We start from the raw sequence: 22,105 nt of genomic DNA, 5'->3' as shown, positions 1-22,105 counted from the left end.
TCTAAACGACTAAATAAGGACACAAAAAATACATGATTTTATTATCCCGACAGCCGTCTACAGCTGAAACTACAGCGAGGAATTAATGGTGTTTTCCGTTGCAAATACGGTGACGCCAGGCATACACCTCGTACAGAGATGACAAACTCTGTTTTAAGCACAGAGATAGGTCATGGCTTTAGAAAACAGGAGATGGCTCGGTCAATTTCACGGCGAGTTATTAGCTTTGCAGATAAAGCGCAACACAGCCCCACACAGCACCCAGCTGGCCCAGAGCTGGTGACTTTCCCCTCCGCTCCGGTCCTGGCGCAGGCGGGCAAGGCCTCCTGGCGCAGGGCCGTAAATGCAAAATGCGAACTGCAAGAGGAGGCGCCCATTGGTGTAGCTGTCCCGGGAGGTGCAGGAGGCGGGATCGGGGGCGTAAAACACAGCGAAACGGGAGCCCCGTCTGAGTGGGCGAGTGCCTGTTGTACTGTAGGTCCTGGCCGTGTCCGAGGATTGACAGCCCGGGTTGTGGCCGCAGTTGAACGAGTGACGGGGTTAAAACGGCAACATGCTGCGCTCTGTGCTTTCCAGATCGCTGCTCCGGGTCTGTGCCCGGGGGTCCACCCGGCTGCCTGCGCATAACTACTCTGCTGCGTCGGCAATCCCCGCTCCTAACCCCCAGCCTGATGTGCACTTCAACAAGGTACCCCAGCAGGGCAAGTCGTCGCGAACATCGGCCGGGGGCTCGTTATTCAGCAGTCGCTGCACGGCCAGCTTCAGACCCTTGTTGCCTAATGAGCTGACAGCGATTCTGAAAAAAGGTTTCTTACGGTAATGGCGTGGCGACGCTACAGCCGATGGGCTTATCCCGCTGGGCAGAGTTGTTGCAGTGGGGTTGAAATTGGGCATTCCTGTGCGAAACCGAGAGGAGGCAGGGGGGAATTAGGGGCTGCGTGTTCGTGCACAACCTTGTTTTCTTTACCTTGGCTTCGTGTCCTGGGGGCGTCGTGTCGAGCTGGGGATACGACCTCGCTGGCTTCTGCTTTTCTTGCAGCTCGGTGGTTTCGAGTTTGAGGTCGAATCTGATACTACCGGGAGGCCTGGAGCAGGCAGGGAGGGGCGTGTGTAGCTCAGGGAGTTGGAGGCAAACGGGTAGTGAAGGACAGAGTGTATAAGGCTCTCCCCAGGGGTGAAGAGTATTCAGATGTTGATCGAGTTACAGTACTTTTAAAATTGTGTAATTAAAAAAAGTAAGCAAGTTTATAAGTTTCATTTTGGTAAAATACTAGAGCAAAAGTATAAAAGATTCATCTATTGACAGTACTCATAAGTGCAAAGTAGCTGTCCTAACTTCTACCCAGGGAAATCTGCTGTTAATGTTAATCTAATGTTTCTTTAGATTATCAGCAGCACTGCTGTTTTGCACACACCTTTGATTACATTTAAATCTGAGATAAGGAATTTAAATATTAGTCCGGCCTTTGTCCATAAATGAAATGGTTCTAAGACCGTACATTAAAAAATATGTTTGGGCACTGCTTATAGATTCACACTACACTATTAAATTACTAAATGCATCTTGCACAGCTCAACAGGAGCAAACCGCAGTAAACACAGATGAGCCTTTGAGATGAGTCTCAAAATATTCTTATTTATTTTTACACTCAAAGATAAGCATATTCATTGCTTTTAGTATTGTTGATTATTGATAATTTAGTGTTGTTAAAACCTATTGTTCAAAAGAAATGCAACGTTTTGGCTGAGAGCTTTTTTGAGCCTTCACAGCTGAAGAAGGCTCCACAGCCGAAACGTGTTTTTCTTCTCTTTTCAGCATGGAAAAAAACCTTTACTTGTTCCTTTGCATTTTATAATTTCTGTAACCTGAATACTGTAGTGTTTCTGTGTAGAAAGCTTTTACGAGATAAATTCAGGATGGGAGAGTCCAAGGTTTTATTTAAGATTGAAATGAAAGACTGAATGCTGATTTTTTTTCCCCAATAGTGTTCCATCTCTTAATGGTCATTGAGAGACAGATTTCCTTGATATACATAGAAAGATCTGTTATTCTCTGCCAGTCCTTTTAGGAACTGGTCAGACCTGAAAATAGATCTGAGGCTTAAAACCTGTTGAGTTGTCTTTCCGCAGAGCGAGGATCCCTGAGTTTTTGTCAGTCAGTATTCCGTGTCGTGTGTAGGGCTCCTGGGTTTCTGGGCACCTGTGTGTGCAGGTGCGAGCTCTGCTGTGGCCAGTGTGGTGAGATTCACACTGTGAAGAAACTGCAGATGGCAGGTCCCGTCACAGGGTTTGGAGGAAGGCGGCAATAGTCTTCATCCCTGTTGTGCTGTTGGAGTGGTAGAAGCCTGTTGGTTTAATAAGTGGAAGATCCCATACAGGGAGGGGGAGGTGTGAAAGGAAATACTGTAACTGTCGATTCCAAGTCCCCGGGGGAGGAGGGGGGGGGGGGTGGCCTTAGATGTGGGTGTTGCCCTGCAACTGCTTTTCTGTGGTGCCATTTCTTTCTGCCCTTCTGTCTGCCCTGTAGATCTTCATCAACAACGAGTGGCATGACGCGGTCAGCAGGAAGACCTTTCCGTCTATAAACCCCGCCACGGGGGAAGTCATCTGCCAGGTTGCCGAGGGAGACAAGGTAAAGATTTTGAGAACCAGTGCGGGCAGTTGTATGGGAGGGTTGGTCAGTCCTTGCTCCAGGAGAGCCAGAATCCAGCAGCTCTCCTAATTCACCCTGAGATCATTATGTTAGAAAGATGGGGAACCTGTGCATTGTGATCAATTCAGTGAATTAACCGATTTCAGACAGGAAAGGCTGATCGTGGTCCTGCGGAGCTCTAGTATTCGGATATTTTCATTTTAGATTTGTGGAACTTCTTCACTTGAGCGTCAAATGGGATTTGTTCCAGGTGTTTAGGAAGTTTAATTCATTTCAAAATACTCTGCTCCTCCTCAAGGAGGTAAGTAAAGGGTGACTCTTAAGACCTGCTGGATTCTGGATCTGTAGCAACAGATATGGCCGCCCCTAGTTTTTAAAAGCTTGATGTGAAGGAACTGCATTCCATTTTGTCGTGCTAATCGTGGAAGGGGCAGTGGTGTATGGACATTTTAGAAGCAGGGTAGTATTTTGTACAGTATGTGCTTGTATTGCTGATGTTCTGGCAAACCTCTTCTCAGCAGCAAGAAAAGGCCAGTGTGTTTGTCGCCCTTTCTGAAACTCCCTCCTCCTCAGGCAGACGTCGATAAAGCTGTGAAGGCTGCCAGGGAGGCTTTCAGGCTCGGGTCACCCTGGCGACGGCTGGACGCCTCTGATCGAGGGCTCCTCTTGAACCGATTGGCCGATCAGATCGAGAAACATGCCGCCTACTTAGCTGTAAGTTCCTGTGTCGCGCTGCTCTCCAAGGACTTGCCTTCTAGAAGACGGCAAAAACGGAGTAAAGGAAGTCTCTTTTCTTGTTTTACCGTCACAGTAGTTTACCAGCAGTTCTAGTCAGCATGTCTTTGAGAGGTAGGAGAAATCAGAACACCTGAATGGATCCCGTGCAAATATGGGAAGGCCATGCAGACTTCTCACAGAAGGCTCTCTGGCGCCCAGCTCCAACGCAGCCACACCACCATGCTGCATTGATTATTCGTCCGGAATAATCGATGGGAGACTAGTTCTGCAGTCTGCCCTTTTCATATTTTACTGATCTTTTTTCATTTAAAGGCAAAGACTACAAAAGCAATTTGTCATTCTAATTGCAGGACGGTTATGGTCCTGTAATGCCTTAACTTTCAAGCTCATACAGTGTGTGGCTCCCTCCTTAACACATGGCAGAGACTGGGGGGGCTGTCGGTCAAGGATGACCAGGAAGTTCTTTCATTCAGCCAGTAATTCAAGTCCAGGGACAATCTTGGCTTAAGGCCCACTGTCAGTTATAATATGAGGCCTGTCAATCAGGACAGTGCCCAAGAGTATATCTGAGTCCTGGAGAACAGCTTCAAGCTCTTCCAGGCAGATCAGCTCCATTTCAGGAGGAATGTCATTGTTCTGAGTTTAAGTTCCCTTTTCTCAAGTTGCCTGAATTGATTTTAACTCAGATGAAGTTCTTGAGGCTTGAACAAGATCAATGAGCATGTCAGATGTACAACATGATTCAAGTGGCCTCCATTGTTTGTAATATTTCTTACGTTGTACCAAGCATGATTGTTTTTTTGGATGAGCGTGCTGCGGTAGGTTTTGCCCGCTGATGGAAATGAGCGTAACAAAGGCTATTCTGCCTCCAGGCGCTGGAGACCCTGGACAATGGCAAGCCGTATGCTGTGGCTTACAGTGTGGACGTCCCCATGGTGGTGAAATGCTTGAGGTAAGTATTGGCTTCGCTTGGGCAGTCTCGCAGTTGAGAAAGACAGCCTTTAAATACCATTTCTGAACGGGCTCCTCCTGAAGGAACCAGACGGCATGGTAGCTTGCACATGGTCACAGAGCCACAGGCACAGCCAGTGTGATTCAGGAGATACCGTGCCAGAGATGAGCTGCAGGAGAAACAGGAGGCTTCCTTGTCTAAAGCTTCCACCACAAGAAGGATAAACAAAGGAAACTGTACTCAGCACAAAGCATTACATTCAAGACTTCTCCTGTACGTAGACATGAACAACAATCCCCATTCTCGATGAAGAAAAGAAGCAACAGCAACCGATCGCTGATTGGTGTACGTGACCATATGGACTGTAATTAAGATTATTTAGCTAGATCTCCGTTTGCCCAGGCGCATACTTCTATTTATGAATCATTTAAAATTGCCCCCAGAATGCATATTTTTGCCAAATGGTTTAAATCGTATTAAATAATTGTTAGAATTCCCAGTGATTTAAGTTCCATGTTTCGGATGTTGAAGTTCGTGGACAGTTGAAGGACTGACGCAGTTTTGCGTCAGAAATACTACTAACATGTCAGACTCGGTGCTTGTGTCAGATGAAGTACCTCTAAATGCTTAGAATGTTAATTATAGTTTCTTGAAAATGGGTCTGCTGTACTTTTTGGACTGTACATCTGCAGTTCCCAAGATGAAAGCTTAAACCTTGTGTAGCATTCAGGTGATTAGAGTGAACAACAGTGCTAATTTCAGAAATATTGACCTCTGGAAGTGCTATATAATGCAAGAGGTTTTTTGTTCTTTTTGAAATGGGAAAAAGTCAACGTTGTATTGATATTGTTCTAAGAAATATAAAATTAATCTTCTTTGTCTTTATATAGAGATTAACTAAGCATTCCAAGCACAATACAGTACTGAATACAGTTCATAGAGGGGGGAAAGGTAATTCTGTCTGAGGTTAGTAGTGTTTAGGCAGAGAAAAGTTTCATTTCCTTGGGTGAGAGAAAGGTTTTACAGTTTTTACCGGCATCAGTCAGGGCATAATGAAAATCTAAGAGGTAGTGTGCTTACATCAAGACTAGACAGCACTCCTTTGTAAACAGAGTTGTGGGTAGAGCCCTGCTGCTCATCCATGCATCTTCTAAGCATCCGATTGTGGGTCATGGGGGAGCCAGAGCCTATCCCAGCAAGCAGCAGGCTCAAGGAAAGGTACGCTCTGGATTGCTGGTGCTGTTGTTTTCTACCCTCCTTTTGTAAAAGACTTCCAGCTTGGAAGACCTTTGGCACATGTTCAGGGTAACTTAAGACGAAGTAAACAAACCCCAGAACTGCTTAGTCACGCAAGGAGCTGTTTCCCTTCCAGTTCAGAAGTGTCCCAGCAACCAGGATTTGTAAATCAGGAAAATCTTACTGCTGCGTACATTTAGTGTTCTTCATGTGCTGTGCACAAAAGTCTGTAGTTTTTTATAGTTAAAAAACACTTTAATGAAGCATTTCCAAGCAGTGAAGCGTGGAAATATACTCTACACTATGTCTTTTTCATATGAGGGACTTTTTTATGTTTCCAAGCAACAGCGGCAGGTTGAAGATCACAAGCTTGGATCAAGAACGTTCTGAGTACACAATTTTAAAATGGCTCAGTAATTCTGGAATCTGAAATTAGCTGCAGTGATTTAGCCTGAGATGTGAATTATTTAGAAAACTGCTGAAAATAGCTGAAGCTGAATCATTTTATTTTGCAGCATAATCCCTTATGCAGTCTATTCAATAATACGTAGCCCACTACAGTGACATCGGGGGTATTTGTCACACGATGGTGCAAACTGGAAAAGGGAGACAACTGGACAAACCCGTGGTAAAACAATCAATTCACAGTCTTCAGAGATTTCACTCCTGACAATCGGAGACCGGTTGTATTAAACAACATAAGTAGATGTTTCCCTTAATGTCTGTGGAAACCTGAGTGTGAGGGTCTTTAAGTTTCAGGCTGAGGCCCTGAGTCGGTCTTTGCATGGGGCTGCCGTGTGGAAGCTCCTGTGTGGTTCTGTTTCACGCTCCTGAACTCGAGCGTCTCTGATGCAGGTACTACGCTGGCTGGGCCGACAAGTGGGAAGGGAAGACCATTCCTGTCGATGGCGACTACTTCTCCTACACCCGCCACGAGCCCATCGGGGTGTGCGGCCAGATCATTCCCGTGAGTAGGAGCCGCGGTCAGCGCGAGGCCCAGGCCCGCCGGACTCGGGCCACTCTGACCTTTATACGCCACTGTGATATTATCTGCAGGCTGGGGGCTGTGCAGCGACGTCTTGGACATTTTTGCAGGCGAATTACAAAAGTGATTAGAGCCCCCCTACAAAGACGACGACGGGAGACTCTGAACGTTATTGATGCAGCTGACGGATGTAACCTCTGAACGAGTCGTGCGTGATGTACATGGTTCAGACCGGCCTCTGTCTGTGCAAATTGTTTTCTTCACACGTCTGACCTCGGTGTTTTCATGGCATTTGGAAGAAGGAATCCCAGTGTTGCTCTAAGACTATACAATTCTTGTTTGTTGCCATGAAGGCTTGAGAGCACTGCCTACTGGTGGAGCTGGCTGACCCAGGCCAGGCCTCAGAGTGGGCAGCAGGGTGTACTGTGTGTCTCCCAGAGGCCCCAAGCTGTTAATACGAGTCTGAGCGTGATGGGCAGACAAGGCGCATTCACACTTAGCAGGAATATCTAAGATAAGATAAGATCACTTTATTAGCCCTATACAATTTCTTGCATTAGGAATTTGTCTTTTCACATACTCCAGCTTGCTCTCCATGAGACATACAGACAGGGGGAGAAGCTGGGGGTCAGAGCGCATGGTCAGCAATTTATACGGCGCCCCTGGAGCAGTTGGGGTTAAGGGCCTTGCTCAGGGGCCAAAGGAGTAGGATTCCTCTGCCGGCCGCGGGATATGAACCGGCAGCCTTCCAGCCACACATCCTGAGCCACAGAGCCACCGCTCCGCAGTCTAGTACTAGTGGCACTGGACAGTGCCTTCAGCGCGTGTGTACCCGAGGAGCGCTGGATGCTCCAGTCGTATCTATTTTAGCCTTTTGTGATATTTCACAGTGGATGCGATTGTTGCTTGTGATCGGAGCACCCGGCGATCCAGAGGCTCGGGATTCACAGCCCCCCGTTGTGTCCGGCTCTTCACGGATCCTGCTTTTGTCTTTGCCAGTGGAATTTCCCGCTGCTGATGCAGGCGTGGAAGCTGGGCCCCGCCCTGGCCACGGGCAACACTGTGGTGATGAAGGTGGCCGAGCAGACTCCTCTCACTGCGTTGTATGTGGCCAGCCTCATCAAAGAGGTGAGTACCCTTCGCCGCACACACAGCAGCTCCTGGATTATTGTCTGTATGAGAGTGACTGGGGAGGCAGGGGTCAGCTCTGGGGCCCCGGGTTCAATCCCAGGCTTGGGGTGCTGTCTGTGTGGAGTCTGCATGTTCTCCCTGTGGTCACGAGGGTTTCCTCTGGGTGCTCCAGTTTCCCCCCACAGTCCAGAGACATCCTGGCAGGTTAATTGGCTTCTGGGAAAGTTGGCCCAGGTCTGTGTCTGTCTGTGTGTGTGTCTGTCTGTGTCTGTCTGTGTGTGTCTCGTCCACAGTGTACCCCGCCTGACAAACATTGCTTTCTGGCATAGGCTGTGCTTTCCCTTGACCATGAATGGGATATAGTGGTTACAGAATGAAAGGGTGGCTGAGAAGGACTCTGGGCAAGAGCGGTGAATTCTCACCAGCGGAGCTGATGTTCCTTCATAGAACTTGTTACTAAAAGAAAGAAATTGTCATAAAGAATTTGGTCTTATCAAGACTTTGGATTACAGATGCCTGTTCCAAGTTCAGACTCACAAAAACTGAAATAGATTCACTGTAAGAACAGCCAATTTCAAAAGCCAGACCTCCCATGTGATAAGATAAAGGCACATTCCATCTCTGGCTCTGACTCCCATAAGAAAGCACTCCCTCGCTCAAACAGCGTACCCCAGCAGTCTTTCATAAATCGTTTTTACACATAGCCTGTAGCCAGATTGACCTGTCAGACTTCCGCAGTCAGATCCTCTCCAGTTCAGACGGTTTTCCAGAGACAGACAAATCTGCAGTTTGTTCCATCAAGACAGTGTGACCTCTGTCTGTGTCTATGATGTCTGAGGGACTGTACAACCTGTGCTGGACAGAAGTCCTGTCTCTGTCCATATTCCTTTTGCTCCTAGTTGATTGTGTACAGAACACGTTTCTTCACGGTGCAGTGTCCACCCTCCGGTCAGGGGAACAGGCCGGACACACGTACAGCCTCACTGTCCTTTTATGTGTCCTGGAGATAGACAGCAGAGGTCGGCGAAAGCCGGCGTCAGGCTGCTGGCCACGAGTGACCCGCGGGTGTGTTCTCCCCCAGGTGGGGTTCCCTCCGGGTGTGGTCAACATCGTACCAGGCTATGGCCCCACTGCGGGCGCCGCCATCTCCACTCACATGGACATCGACAAGGTGGCCTTCACGGGCTCCACTGAGGTGAGGCCATTGACAGTGGACTGCTGCATTTCTGTTATATGTACTGTAAAACTGTAAAGCACCTTTGAGTGCTGAAATTTAGCAAAACTGTATGTGCAAGTTAGAAAATGTACTTTGTATGGCCTTCCTATGCTCTTCCTGCCTCTATACTTTAATCTGGCTGGCATGCTGCTGCAGGAATTTTATGTCACGCCTTGTGCCACTTTGTAGGGGTCAGTCACACACCACCTTCCCCTCTTGGGTCTCTAATCACATTGTTAGTCTGTGAGTCTTGGCATTATAATTTATGTGCAATCTGTACTTCTAAAGTAATGAGAATGTGTTAGGCACCGCGCTGGGCCAGCCTGCTCTTGCGCACTCGGGTGATGCATGGTCCCCGTCTGTGTGAGCAGGCCTGCACTGACTGTCCTCTGTCCTCTGGCCTGCAGGTGGGCCATCTGATCCAGCAGGCCGCCGGGCGCAGCAACCTGAAGAAGGTGACGCTGGAGCTGGGAGGAAAGAGCCCCAACATCATCCTGTCGGACGCCAACAGTGAGCGCTCTCCACCCCTCTCCGGGCTTCGCTGGGCCCTGCACCCTAGAGACCTGGGGGCGTATTCCAGGAGTATAGTTGAACAGCTGTTCGTTTCTGCATTGGCTCCAGGCATTGTGGTGGAGGACGCCGTGAGGCAGCTGTGCTTCGTTTATGATCACAGCGAAAGTGTTTTTTTTGTTTGTTTTGTAGTTGCTGTTCATTATGGGCCCTAAGGAAAAAAAAAAGGCTTCTTTAGCGTAATAATCAACAACAGTACGCCCATCCTTCTAGCCGATCACTCGGATCGCAATCTTTTACGAAAGAATGAAGAATGTAAAGATGATATAATTGATTATTTTACGGCTGTAGTTGGCTTATTTGAGTAGAGCTTGCTGTAATGGTCTGTAGGGTATTATATATTCAAGGTGATTTTTTAGCGAACTAGTCTTTGGTTCGGAACGCGGGGGAATTTTCCCCATAAGAAATAATGGAATTTTTCTTTTCAATTTACGATCTCCTGCCTTCCGAACAGCCCTGTGAGACAGCAGTGCTCACCACCGCGCCCCTGTGCCGCCCCTCAGTTATATCCCACCTGCCTGTTTGAAATAGACGCTGCCCTGTGCTGTCCTGCTGTAGGTCAGAGGCATTCGTTGCCACAGGCTGGTGAGAGCCCTGCTGGTGCAGCTCTGCCCGTCTCTGTGGAGCTGCGTGTCTTGATGTGTCCCTGCCGGTTCAGGGAGGCTGACGACGGTGCGTGTCTCCCGCAGTGGAGGAGGCGGTGGAGCAGGCCCACTTCGCCCTGTTCTTCAACCAGGGGCAGTGCTGCTGTGCGGGCTCACGCACCTTCGTGCAGGAGGACATCTACCAGGAGTTCGTGGAGCGCAGCGTGGAGAGGGCCAGGAGGCGGGTGGTGGGGGACCCCTTCAGCTTGCAGACCGAGCAGGGCCCGCAGGTACAGACCGGCCGGGGCGCCAGCCTCCGGAGCAGGGCCCGCAGGTACAGACCGGCCGGGGGGGCACCAGCCTCCGGAGCAGGGCCCGCAGGTACAGACCGGCCGGGGCGCCAGCCTCCGGAGCAGGGCCCGCAGGTACAGACCGGCCGGGGGGGCACCAGCCTCCGGAGCAGGGCCCGCAGGTACAGACCGGCCGGGGCGCCGGCCTCCGGAGCAGGGCCCGCAGGTACAGACCGGCCGGGGCCCCAGCCTCCGGAGCAGGGCCCGCAGGTACAGACCGGCCGGGGGGGCACCAGCCTCCGGAGCAGGGCCCGCAGGTACAGACCGGCCGGGGGGGCACCAGCCTCCGGAGCAGGGCCCGCAGGTACAGACCGGCCGGGGCACCAGCCTCCGGATCAGGGCCCGCAGGTACAGACCGGCCGGGGCGCCAGCCTCCGGAGCAGGGCCCGCAGGTACAGACCGGCCGGGGTGCCAGCCTTCGGAGCAGGGCCCGCAGGTACAGACCGGCCGGGGGGGCACCAGCCTCCGGAGCAGGGCCCGCAGGTACAGACCGGCCGGGGGGGCACCAGCCTCCGGAGCAGGGCCCGCAGGTACAGACCGGCCGGGGGGGCACCAGCCTCCGGAGCAGGGCCCGCAGGTACAGACCGGCCGGGGCGCCAGCCTCCGGAGCAGGGCCCGCAGGTACAGACCGGCCGGGGGGGCACCAGCCTCCGGAGCAGGGCCCGCAGGTACAGACCGGCCGGGGCGCCAGCCTCCGGAGCAGGGCCCGCAGGTACAGACCGGCCGGGGCGCCAGCCTCCGGAGCAGGGCCCGCAGGTACAGACCGGCCGGGGGGGCGCCAGCCTCCGGAGCAGGGCCCGCAGGTACAGACCGGCCGGGGCGCCAGCCTCCGGAGCAGGGCCCGCAGGTACAGACATATAAATTAAAAACAGTGAAAGTGATAATGTAGAAAACCACTGTTGAACAGATCACTCAGGTTCAGAAGGATCCAAACTATTAAAAAGATCTTCAACCCATTAGAGGAAACTTCCAAGCAAGAATTTGTCATTTGTTCTGACACAGCTCTGAAATGCTTTTGTTGTGTAATTAATTGTAAGTTTTGGGCCTTGTTAATTGTAAGTTTTCTGAGGCTCATGCAAGGGCCCAGCTGCAGGCTCGGTCCTGGCGGTCCTCCTGAGCGTACGCCCTGCTCTGCTGGCAGGTGGACGAGGAGCAGTTCCAGAAGGTCCTGGGCTACATCAGCTCGGGGAAGCGCGACGGCGCCAAGCTCATGTGCGGCGGTGGCGTGGCAGCGGACCGAGGGTACTTCATCCAGCCCACCGTGTTTGGGGAGGTGCAGGACAGCATGACCATTGCCCAGGAGGAGGTACGGATCCCTGGAGCTGCTCTGGGAGCCTCCATCGTGCTCGTGTGAGCTAGTGTTGCCTCTCGTACAGCCTTTATCGTACTGTCATTGTGCAGGTGGCTCACCTGAAGAAGGCTCCACAGCCGAAACACTGTTTCTTTACCTTTCAGCATGGACTGAACCTTTACCTGTACTTAAGCATGTTGATGCAGCTTTCTGCTCAAATGTCTGCACACTGTAAATGTTCCTCTTTTGTTGCTTTTTTTTAACCTTCGAAGCAGCACTGCAAACTGTTATTTCAACTGAACTGGGATCATTGAGTCAGTTGAATTATTTTTGGAGTGTACTAGCAGTGCCGTTCTGTGATCCGCAGGTCCTTTTTGCGATTAAGAGTTGGTTGTTTTTGGTCCTTTTGTTGTGGCACATTGCATGGAAAAAGGGAAAAAGAACAGCAGCAGCAAAAGTAGGGCTTAGCTGCTACAGTTCGAAATGGTACAAGATGCTGGGAGGGCAGGTTGGAGGCCCTTCCCCTGGAGGCGAACCCAGACGCTGACCGTGTTCGCTCCTGTCACTCGCTGAATGCTTGCGGTGGTTTCGGTGAGAAACATTCTCCGCTCTCGCCCTGCGGCCCTCGCTGGAGGAACACGTCAGGGAGTCGTGTTCTCTCCCGCCTGGTGCAGGGGTTGTGACAGGAGTTGTGAAACACAATTGGCGATTCCAGATCGAGTGGGTAAATAATAAAAAAAAGTTACTTGGCAATTCAACATTTTACAAAATGCTATAAAGCAGCCTTAAAGCTCCAGTTTTAACTGAATGGTGAAATGTAAAATTCCTCACCAGTTACAAGGTAAAACTAGTGCAAAGGATCATTTGCAGTTCCTCTCATTCTCCACACTTTTGCCTTTCTGTCACTTTGAATAAGGTTTATTTTTATCTTGTTTGTCTATAAAACTTTGTTCCATAACTACCGTGGCTCATTTGTAAATTCTAATGTGGCGTTTCTGTTTTTAGTGCTGATGCGAGGTCACTGTGCATCTTGCAGTGCCGCCTTCGCAATCCTCTTTTCAAAGTCTTCTGCACACCGGGTGAAGATACTTTCACCCTGCGCTCTGGAGATTGCCTGCAGTCTTGTTAGCTACGATTTCATTTGCTTCTGTCACCAGTTACTGTTGTATTCCTCGGATGACCTGGTCTTTGCCTTTTGCTGACTCCTCCAGTAGTTTCGTGCTTTTTTGAGACGTTCCAAACTGTTGATTTTGCGACGCCTAGTCTCTCTGCAGTTGGATTTTCCTCTCATCTTTACAACCACTTGCTTTTCCATCCTAAATAACTCTCTAGGCTTCATCTTGGATATCAACAGGCAGACTGCGAAAGCTGGAACTGGCCAGTACATTCACAGCTCTTTTATTTTTTCATACTCTTGTGCCTCATATTAATATTTTGATCTGAAATGCAAATTTAAATACTCTACTCCAAAAGGTACAGATTTCAGTAAATATCCTGCGTAGTTCTTTCAACAGCTGATCCGTCTCGCCTCTTTCGGGGTAGCTGCTTCTGAAGGTCTGACTGAGGCTTTCTTCTCGCTCTTGGCAGATCTTCGGTCCAGTGATGCAGATTCTGAAGTTTAAAACTCTGGAGGAAGTCATCGAGCGAGCCAACAACACCAAATATGGGCTGGCAGCGGCAGTCTTCACGAAAGACATCGACAAGGCTCACTACGTTTCTGGAGCCCTGAGAGCCGGCACTGTCTGGTAGGACGTCCCCTCTGGGAGCCGTCCTCGAGCTCGGCTTCGGGAGTGCCACACTGTCTTCTCGTTTTTACTCTGGATGAGCAGTTGGGAACACAGTTTTTAATGTAAAGACTATCTTCAGGGCTCAAGATGTTTAATGTGTGAGTGATCAATTTTCAACATTCAGAATGCACCGAAATAAAAATAAAAAGTGTCACTCCAGAAATCTCACAGCCAGAATGCGCTAGCTGTTCGGCTGTTTGCCAATTGCTGTAACCAAGAGGGGTGAGCTGGGTCCAGCCTCCCAAGCCCATTTTCCTGCCAAAGCCATTGGCAAGCCTTGCAGAATGACTCCAGCCTTTTCTGGGCATCGGCAGCTTCCTGTCTGGGGGTGACTCCACTCCTGGCCTGCTGTGCGTCAGGTGGAAAGGTGTGGGTGAGAGCCGTCTACAGGGCCACTGCTTCCGTCCTTTAGAAAGCAAAGAAGAGATCAGCTTGAAAGCACATATAAAACTGACCTCCTCATTCACTGTGGCTTTCCCATGGCCGCTCGTTGTGTCAAGGGAAGGTAAATCCCCGATTTGAAACCACAGGGCTCTTCGAATTTTTCACAAGGTAGCCCTGCCGGGAGCGTCTTCGTGAGAGAAGCCTCTGGTGTTGCCTCTGGGGTCAGGCAGAGCATGTCTCACCCCTCCGTATTTTATTTGGATTCTTCCTGCCTTCTGGTTAACAAATCCTCCAACGAGGATACTCTCCAGGAAGCACACACCATTGCAAAATGTTTGCAGAAAAGGTTAAAGTCCTTTGTGAGCTAGCTGGATCAGCATAGCTGGCACTTATCCCAGTCTCTGTGTCGCTGAGCAGACTGAAAGTGCCTCACTCTCCCTTAGTCGGGTGGGTCCTGTGCTGGTTAACCCCTCGCTGCCTGGTAACCATACGGCTAGAGCCATCAGATCAAAGAAACACCATCACGAACCTGAGGGCAGACTCGAAGAGGCCACTCTCGCTGGTAGTGTGTCCTCTAGGGTCCTGAGCACAGCTCCCTGCTGCCTTGTAATTTGCGCAAAAACCTCCTCCGTATAACTGAGACATGGAAGATCATCAGACCGTAACATCAGCACATCCATACGAGCTTCTTGCTAGTGCGTAGACTAACAAGCCCATCGGATTTATAGCAGTTCAGTGCATATCTAAAAATAACTAGGGCTAAAACAGTCAGATCTTGCATGCAGATGGTGAGAAATCAGTGCAGGTTTGACAACATACGGTAATTGATCCCACATGGTCATTGGCCAGGTTGCCCTACTCTGTTAATCCCACAGCACTCGCCCTTCTGCTCTGCCTGCAGGATCAACTGCTACGATGTGTTTGGTGCCCAGGCTCCGTTCGGGGGCTACAAGGCTTCAGGAAACGGCCGTGAGCTGGGAGAGTACGGCCTGGACAACTACACCGAAGTTAAAACGGTGAGTCCATCTGGCTGCAGAGTTTTAACATAAAAACCTGTGTCTTCAAAGCCATTATAGAGAATATACATGCAAATGTAGCACTCTAACAGGGGCTGTTAGTGGAGAAGTGGCACAAGACGGTCATTTTTTTTTTAATGACTGTTAATGTGGCTTTTGATGACTTGTTCTTTAGTTGAGGTAGCCATTTTCTCTACAGCAGTGTCCTTTTTCTGTTTAAGTATCGGTTATTCAGGATGTAATTTTCCCCTTGAGCTAATACTGTTGATGATTGGAAGACCTTTTTTACTGTTTCATAAATACGATCTGGGTGAAAGTGGAGTATGTTGCACAGCAGGGAATTTCTGTCACGCTTCTTCACTAATTGAAGAAAAAACTATTAAATACCTTTTATGTCTGAAATATATTTGTCAAAGCACAAGCACAGTGGAAGATGATTGTCAGCACACATCAGATCCAGACTTCAGACAGATCCTTATAAGCACAAGTATTTTCTCTTCCAGGTGACGATCAAGGTGCCACAGAAGAACTCGTAAGCTCTTTCTCCAGAACACCGCCACTGTGACGACAGCAAGACGAGAAAACCTTATAAAGAACGACAATTCTGAATGTGCTTCCTGTGCTTTTTTTACCAGAATGCATTGTACAGCATTGTAGTGCTGTCCCACCCTTTACTGTAAGCTTTGTTGTTTTTATCCATTGAGCTGGAAGTTGGAGATTGTGGAATAGATGGATCAGAGTCACAGGATTTATGGTTTTAAAAGCTCTTATTTCTAGTGTCCGTTGCACAAACGTTTTAGAGCAGTTAATACTGAAAAGAATGAATTGAGAGGATACACAGTGTTGCGTCCGGGCCGTGCAGTAACGTGTTCTCACAGACTAGCTCTACACGTAATGTGAAGGGGAAAAAGCTCTGGCTCTTTCCTTAGCGTTTGTTGCCTTTCCTGTTTTGCATTTTCTGTATTAAAAAAAAGTCACAGCACTTAAATAGAGGTTTCATTTGAACATTTCTTTTGTCCGTTTCTCTTTTTAAACATGTGGTTGAGCTGTGAATGATTTATTCATTAAAAGAAAGCATGCCTGGAGTCTTAACTGCAGAAGTAGTCCATCTTTTGATAGATTTATACAATAAAGATGTTGGCTTTAACCTGCCGATTGATGTGCTTTGACTTTTGCCTCTAGTGGGGCTGTATTTCCCAGATATTTGTGGATTTCAACTGTATAAAACGCATGTCTTATTATTTAAATGTGCTGAGCTTGTGTAGATGAGGGTATATTATTGACTGTGAACATATTATTGCACTTATTGTAGTACGTATCCAACACAGCTTGGCAATGTCATGCTCATCACCTACTCCTGGGTTTGTTTCACTGTAATGTGTCGCTGCGGACGATATTAAAGCAGTAATATGTTTTAATGAAGTAAACCCGGGAGCAGCCAGAGAAACCCAGGCTGACAGCAGTGAGAGTAAGCAGCGTGGTGTTTGCAGCTGGCAGTGGAGGTAGACAGGTGCAGAGAAGGTGAGCACAGGCCACAGTCGTAGACGGAGACAAGCCAAGTTTAAAACCAAGAGATGCAGAACAGAGCATCCAGAAGAAGAGAAGTCTTAATTATTATCTCATTAACACCCTGCTTTTCCAAGTTCTGGAAGGTACTGGCTGCACTGAAACAGCAGCTATAACAATAGGCCTCTCTGTCCCTCTGTTGGTGATTATTAGCACGGAAATACTTCATTGAACACGCAGTGTATTCAATAAAGAGAGCCCTGTTCCTATACAGCTAACAATACCTAATGGATTGTTTGCGTTAAGTAAATAACGGGAAAAGACGTTAAGAAAAAATCTTATGGACATCCACTCATCCATCAATTTTCTAACCACTTTATGCACTATTGGACAGTTATGTGAAATGCTTCATTTTCTACTCAGGCTGGAACTGATACTAGAAGACACGAAGCACGAAGCCCTCTGGGAATTCAGTCAGAAACGCTTGATTGAATAGTTCCTTGTAAGACCTATTGCTTTTTTTCATCTTTAATTGCTGCTATAAAGTTAAAGAAAACCCCAAGGAGAACGGTTGAAGAAATATATTACTTAAGTGCATTGAAGTCATTCCAAATTCATGTCATATGTTTTGTCGTGATACGTAAATCCCGAAACACTGCTTGGAATATGTAGCTCTTCGCTTTTCTATGACTTTCCAACGCTATGGTACTTATCGAATAGCAGAGCAGATTTTATATATGATGATGTGCTCTTGAGCGGTGTTTGTTGTGGTAAAATCACCTGCGATCACCGCCAGTCCCTGCACTCAGAGTCACTGGGACACTACAGACGGGCATCAGCTACTGTAGACAGGTTCCGATAATCGGAGCGTTTTAATCACGACCGTGACGCCGCCTGTCGGCTGATTCCGGCGACGCTTTTCGCATCACAAGTAGAAGTTAAGACATGAAACGCGTTGCCGTACACGTTCCTTTTTAATTATCATTATTTGTATACGTCTCTTATTACCGAAAACAATAAGAATCGAAATCTTAAGAGTAAAAAATTCTTAAGAGGTTGATATTTCATTCATTTAGAAAGCTACTGTTATCTTTTTGTATGAATTGAATGAATGAACTGCTTTGCTTCTTTTTCTTCGTTCCAAGGAATCGCTTGCATTGGACTGTACAGAGCATTTCAACAGTGTTCGGTTAGTGTCCAATGGGGTGTGCGACCTCAGTTACTTCTGTCCCAATATAAAGACAACACTCGTCCGTCCAGATTAACTGTAAGAAACGTGTTTCCAAAATATACTGGACATCTAGAGAAATTCATGACTGTGCATATACTGTACAGTACGTTTTAGAGAAATAATACCGAAGTATAACGATTTTGAATTTCGAATACGTTTGGTATCAGTTTGCTTAATTAAGTGACCACGTGACCAAGATCCATACAAGTATTTCATAAACTCTAAACTAGTCAGAGAGTTGGGCACAGGTGACGAGGTGTTTTAACTTGTCGAATGTCAAACCTGGTGACAATCGAGAAACAGACATACAGAGAGAAACCTATAGGCCCCAGCTGTCAACAAGAGAGCAGCGCCTCTGGACCATTGGTATGTTCAAGGCTGAGCTCAGTCACTTCAGGGGGGCATGCCAGTCTTTAGTGTTGAATCAAGATTAAATGTAGTCTACCTGTTTGGTGCTTGACAGTGGTGTTGTTCAGGAAAGAGCCGCGCATGCTCTGTTCCACTTTGCTCCTCTGACTTCACACACCACAGAAGAAGTGGGTGTGAGAGGGGGGCTCTGATAAGACAGTCTTGCCTGGATTTATAAACTTGCTGAGAAAATAACACAAAAGCTCCCCCCCCCCCCGAGTTTTTACATGACCATTGTGATGCACAGCACTGTACTGAATGATACAAGCTATACCCATGGCTCAAGCCAGGCACAGGAGTCATGCCAGTTGGCCACACTGATGGTATTCAACACTTGATATGAAATAGGATCATGAGGGGAACACAGTGTGACAATCTAGGCTCCTCAGTACATGAGAGTGGGCTGACCTATATTATGCTGTGGTGTAGTAATACCATATGAATTTTTCCTGTTCTCCGTTCACGGCAGATTCAAGATTCTCCTGATTTCATCCAAAAAGTGACTCAGGGGACTGTCTAAGTGAAGTACTGGCCTTTCATTCTCTGGCTGTCTGACAGGCTCTCTCCTGCTCCGTCCCCAGAGTGAGGATCACCCCGTTTTACTGACCTCTCTCCAATGCTGAGTCTTCTGACAGCTTTTCCGTATTTCTCATTACATGCTCGAGTTGAGAGGGCACTCGGCTCCCCTCTCATCTTGCGGATAGGCACCGATATTGACTTGTTTGGTGGAGCGCGGAGAATGCTCCACTGAGTCCATCAGCTGTTTTTCCCACTTTCCATATTGACTTGTCACAGTAGTTCAAGGGAAACTGTGTTGGTTAGGGTGTTGAGACACGACCATTATAATCCTGGTGCTGTGTGAAACTAATCGATGAATACAAAGCATTTCCTCTGTACTGTACTTTTGCTGAATAGGTACTTGCATGACACATAGAAATTAACTCTAAACAACTAAAGAAGAAATGTTACCACTACAAACTTTAAACACATCCCTTAAAGCTTTTTGTTTGGTGGGGAAAATGTATTCCGGTTTAAAAACGTGTATTGTCCCATGGTGGGTTTAATGTTTTTTTTTTTATGACTACCATCAGTAAATGCAGAAAAAGTTTTGAAATTCATCTTGACGGACTCTACCTCCTTCTTTCAGAGTCAATCCAGAGTGTTTTATCCACAACAGCAGTGTAACCTATTCTCAACTGCCATCACCTGTAAGTGTCTTGCTCTGTTCGGATGGCCCAGCATTTTCATCTTCATTAGCTCTTTGTATCCTAAGGGAAGTAACCCTAACTCAGGCCTCACTGGAGATTCAGCAAAATTTGTTTTTGCAGCTCACGCTGTGGTCTCCTAGCAACTAAGCGTTCGAAGCAGGAGAGCTCGGAAACAAAACAGCCATTTCCATGGGGGAAGAGCAGCCAATCTCCTTTCCTGAAAGAAAGCCCCCCCAGTAGTAAGAGGGGCTTCTTATTAAGTTAAAAAAGTTGTAATATCAGCGCAATTTAAACATAATTAGGCTCTATCGGTGGAGTTACAGCTCTCTTAAAGGGAGTACTTTGTATTATTTACAGATCTGTGCTTTCAGTTCTGTGTTGCTTCATTAGTTTCATATCTCTCCAATTGTTCGACTCAGATTGTTATAGCATGTCCTAAGAATATTTCAAATTAGGCCTTGATCCACCAGTACTGCAATACTGTAACCATCCATCACAGGAGGAACAGTGGCCACATCCCTGTAATTCTGGACATATGACAGGTGTTAATTTCCCCTAGATAGAAAGTAAAGAATGTGTAAAAATGCATAGAAAAACTTTTAAGTTTTCTAATTTTCTCATTTTCAGATATAAAAAGTAAAATGCATTGTTTTTTTTCTTCGTTATCATCCTTTTCTCCTTCAAACTGTTTGATATTAGTATCAAACTACTCATTAATTTTTTCAGACTCATAACTGATCAGGTGTGTTATGGTATCAGAAACAGTGATATATAATTATATATAACTAGATGAGAGATGTTTTGTGCAAATAAGAATGTTATGAATTTTTATTATTAGTATTATTATAGTTCGGGTGGGTAGCTGTGAAAATAGAAGAAAGAAAACACACAACGTTTCGGCCGTGGAGCCTTCTTCAGGTGTGAGAAAGACAGGGCAGTAAGCAAAGGTAATGTAGCAGGAGAACAAGAGCTGGGAGAGAGGAGGGGCGGGAGGCGGGAGCAGGGGACAGACAGAGTGGCCAATCAGGTAGTGTTAAGTCAGGATAGGTGAAGAGGGGGTGAAATTAAACCTACAATGAATAGAGAGAATTTAGAAGAAAATGAGTCTGTCGTTGAGTCTATATGGTGTTATGAATAGGAGTAATCTAATCTAATGGGATACAACCAAAGTGTGAAAACAAATTTTGTCACAAGGACAGGACAAAGTCATTTACAGGTGATAAAACAGAACAAACATTTGAAGTGTGAAAGAAACATCTTTCTGAGCCTGTGGACTTACTGTATGTAAGAGCTGGGAAACCCTTGCAGTTTTTCTGTTCTGCAGGACAGACCCAGCGCGCTTTGCTGTCCTTATTGAGCTCAGTAAAACTGAATCTGCGCAAGACTGTGTCCTGCTCTGATTCTTCTGAAGAGGAATTTCTCACAATGGTCCAAAGACATACTGTTAGGTTAATCAGTGTCTGGGAAAACTGGCCTGGATGTGAGTGTGATCTAGCATGTCTTCACTGATGGAATGGCTCACCATCCTTACGATGCACACGGGACACCTCTGCCAGTTTATACCACTCCAGGTTCTCCAGGTAATGAAAGACCAATGTGTATTGATCACTTATGCAACTATTCTAGAATGCACCAGGTGACCAAAACGATGCTCTTAAAAAATCTTGGCAAGAGATGCTTTGACAAACCATAAAATGGTACATTATTCAAAAACCTATAGAACAGGACTGGCTAATCATGGTGCTGGAAAGACACAATCTGGATGCAGGTCACCCTTAAATCATCCCTTTGTGAGGACTTGGAACAAATGCATTCAGATCAATTTAATAAATTATTTGGTTCACGAAATCAGGAATGGCCATCTGTAGTAACCGAGAACTACAGGGTTTTGTCTACATTTCAGATGTTCTCCAAACCACTTAATTGAGCCAATTGTCCGCTTAAGTGGCCAGAACTAATTTTTCCACGTCTTCCAAGATGATAAATCAAGGGTGACTTATAAAGCCTGCTGGTCTGCATTTGTCTTGTTTCTCTAAAACCAGTGCTGGCAACCGCTGCTTTTGAATAAACGTCTTGAATCTGGGGTTTGGTTAAATTTTGCTACTGTTATGGAAACAAACTCCCAAAATTTCCAAATCTTACAGATGTAAAGTTTGTTTTTCTGAGATATATCAGGAATTAACTCACCATCATTTCCTGTTAGCTGTATAAATATCATGCACGAACCCCTTCTACAAACATAAGCTGAGCAGTAGCTTCCTGTTCAGATGACATGGCATCTACAATCCACATTTATCTAAAAACATGCCGCTTCTACAGTGTTTGCAAATCTTCCTAATTTGACATCATCTGCAAACTTGAATAGTTTACTAACTATACTGGAATTTAAATCAACATGAATTATAAGCAGCAGTGATCCTAGTACAGATCCCTGTTGGACACCAGTAATTACATCTCTGCAAAAAACATTTTGGGATACTGTGATTAAACGTAAAAAATATACTGATGGAAAAAAGAAACGCAACACGCATTGTTGGACTGAAATTTCAACCTTCATTGCTGAAATAACAATAAACAAATGAGAATAATAGGAAAACAAAACAGTACAACAAAAACAACAGGAAAACAATAACAACTGTGAACCTTAACAACAGTCTTCTTGCAGTCCTTCAGTATCTTGTGTGGCCGCCTCTTGCAGCCACCACTGCCCGACACCTCTGGCTCATAGAGCCAATGAGCCTCTGAACCTGCAGTTGTGGGATGGTATCCCATTCCTGCAGAAGGGCCTGACGAAGCTGCTGGCCATTGGCAGGCAGAGGGTCACGTCTCCGGATGGTGCGATCCAGGGCATCCCAAAGG

At 47.1% G+C, this 22,105-nt stretch overlaps 1 protein-coding gene across 1 annotated transcript; it reads left to right on the top strand.

Moving 5' to 3' along the window:
• Window positions 1-423: 423 nt before the first annotated feature.
• LOC148819222 (aldehyde dehydrogenase, mitochondrial-like) lies at window positions 424-15,902 on the top strand. Its single transcript, XM_088935982.1, has 13 exons — window positions 424-688; window positions 2,528-2,632; window positions 3,227-3,367; window positions 4,264-4,343; window positions 6,435-6,546; window positions 7,564-7,692; window positions 8,777-8,890; window positions 9,319-9,421; window positions 10,171-10,355; window positions 11,557-11,721; window positions 13,294-13,451; window positions 14,779-14,893; window positions 15,397-15,902. The coding sequence occupies exons 1-13, from the start codon at window positions 554-556 to the stop codon at window positions 15,427-15,429; spliced, it is 1,575 nt and encodes a 524-aa protein (XP_088792108.1). The 5' UTR covers window positions 424-553; the 3' UTR covers window positions 15,430-15,902.
• The last annotated feature ends 6,203 nt before the right edge of the window (window positions 15,903-22,105 follow it).

Source organism: Atractosteus spatula, chromosome 17 (assembly GCF_055471065.1).
Source record: "Atractosteus spatula isolate fAtrSpa1 chromosome 17, fAtrSpa1.hap1, whole genome shotgun sequence".
Lineage (NCBI taxonomy): Eukaryota > Metazoa > Chordata > Actinopteri > Semionotiformes > Lepisosteidae > Atractosteus > Atractosteus spatula.
The sequence above is the reverse complement of the archived record's forward strand: the minus strand, read 5'-3'. Positions and strand labels throughout refer to the sequence as shown.